The sequence below is a fragment of the Sinocyclocheilus anshuiensis genome, unplaced genomic scaffold, assembly GCF_001515605.1.
Source record: "Sinocyclocheilus anshuiensis isolate Anshui unplaced genomic scaffold, SAMN03320099.WGS_v1.1 C33102767, whole genome shotgun sequence".
In the NCBI taxonomy this organism is placed as follows: Eukaryota; Metazoa; Chordata; class Actinopteri; order Cypriniformes; family Cyprinidae; genus Sinocyclocheilus; species Sinocyclocheilus anshuiensis.
The window spans coordinates 1-2,058 of NW_015621826.1; the positions used below are offsets into that span (position 1 = coordinate 1).

The following is a 2,058-nucleotide window of genomic DNA, read 5'->3' on the forward strand; positions in this document are numbered from 1 at the left end:
TTATATATATATATATATATATATATATATAAATAAATGTAATGTACATTTATAATACTATACTTTGTATTATATTTCCTTGGCTCTATTAAATGAAAGAAAACTAGTTAACGCTGCTGCATGAGTGTTTACGTGCATATGTCTCAGTCATGAAAATCATTAAAACACGATGTTTTTCTTTTGCTATTGAGGCAAATGGACACGCAAAAATTTATATTTGCCATAGTGTCTGTTCCTGTCATTATAAGTTTACTGAACTATGACTGCTTGTGCTGCTGAGAACCCCGGAAATGTGAAGAGGGTCCATGAAGGCAGGTTTTAAAAGTTTCAAATGCAAATCAAATAAAAGGTCCTCTGGTGGTCATTTCTGTTACTCTTCTATTTCTATTCTCTCTTTCTTTAGAAAAGCAAACAAAAATGAAGAAAAAGAAAGGCATCCATGCATTCTTCAAGAGAACGTGGCAGGCTGTAAATAGCGCCATCTTCGGTGGCAACAAAGTTTCACCTGATCCCCGGCCTGGTCCATCTGCTGTTGAGCCAACAGATCCAGCAGATCCACAGCCAGATCCATCAGGCCTGGGGCCAATGGCTCTCCAGGATCCAGCAGATCCACTGCCGGGTCCATCCGGCCTCAGTTCCGAGTTAATGCATGTTCCAGGTCCATCCAGTCTCAGGCCGACTCCTGGCGCAACACATCCCGATGAACCGGTTTCATTTTCCTCCCTATATGAAATGGGACAGAGACTGGGAATAGGAGGTTTCGGCACTGTGTTTAAGGGGACTCGCAAATCTGATGGCCAGCAGGTAGAGCCACTTTCACTCTATTTACCAAACCTTTTGCTACTTGTTTGCTTTTTACTTGCCCAGTATTTTTTTGTGAACCTGACTTCTAGTTGAACATCCACTGTTTTAATAAAAACAAATATAAATAGATGAGTGATTGCTTATTGCAGATTCAGATTTAATATGATTAATTTACCCATGCTTGGTAAAAATTAAGTTTTCTTTTCCTTTTGCAGGTTGCCATCAAGATCATTCCTAAGTATAAGGAGGATGATTATATCATTATTGTAAGTTGTAACACCCAAATAAATCAAACATAATACATCAAATAGGTAAAACATAGTCAGCTAACCTTTTGTTGAACATTTTTCTCTAGCCTGGCTATTCCACGCCATTGATCATGGAAGTGGCTCTAAATCTGCTGGTGAAAAAATCTCAGACAAACCCTAAGATTGTCCAGATGCTGGACTGGTTTGAAGAGGCACATCATCACATCCTCATCTTGGAGTATCCGCAGCCCTGCATGACCCTGAAAAGTTTCCTCAAACTCAACAGGCGTCACTTAGATGAAAATCAAGCACGTCGCTTTATGCTCCAGGCAGTTCTCGCAGCCAAACACTGTATGGACCGAGGTGTCGCCCATAATGACATCAGGGTGGACAACATCCTGATCAATACAGACACGCTGCAGCTCAAACTGATAGACTTTGGCTGTGGAGAACTTATTGAAGGTTGTGATGATGCAGACAACCAATACAGAGGTGAGTTCGCTTACCATTATGCTCTATGATGGCAGAGCGAGTAACTGTGTGTAGAAAGTAGACTAATGCTTCATTGATGTATTATTTTTTCTAAATGAAATGTTTGCTCAACTCTGAATCTCTCTTGGTTGCTTGGACAGGACATGTGGTGCCGGAGCTTTATGTGCAGCACAAATACGCACTCAGTGAGACAGTGTTGTCTCTGGGAAACCTACTGTACAGAATGGTGGAAGGCCAGTCTGCTCTAGAAAACAATCCAAGGTTTGATTCCAACCGCTGTTCAAAAGGTGAGGCAATAACAATGACACTGTTAAAGACACACATAAAGCCTCTGTGTGATATCACGGAGGTCCCATCAAATGCAAACTGAAATACAGAAACAGCTAGACATTATTGTTTACCAGTTCTGAATGGCTGGTAACGTAAATATTTAGTAGCTAAGCTGGCTGGTCAGAAGTAATATCTGTACATGATGACATTAGCGTGTCACATGATCATAAAGAACATACATGAC

General features: G+C 40.6%; 1 protein-coding gene across 1 annotated transcript; it reads left to right on the top strand.

Annotated features, from left to right (window-relative positions):
* Nucleotides 1-259: 259 nt before the first annotated feature.
* On the top strand, nucleotides 260-1,831 carry LOC107683284 (serine/threonine-protein kinase pim-2-like; the record flags this gene model as incomplete). The annotated part of the gene is made up of 5 exons (XM_016479339.1): nucleotides 260-311; nucleotides 404-804; nucleotides 1,020-1,070; nucleotides 1,160-1,544; nucleotides 1,685-1,831. Coding segments are annotated over exons 1-5 (1,036 nt in total), but the record flags the coding sequence as incomplete, so codon positions are not given.
* Nucleotides 1,832-2,058: the final 227 nt, after the last annotated feature.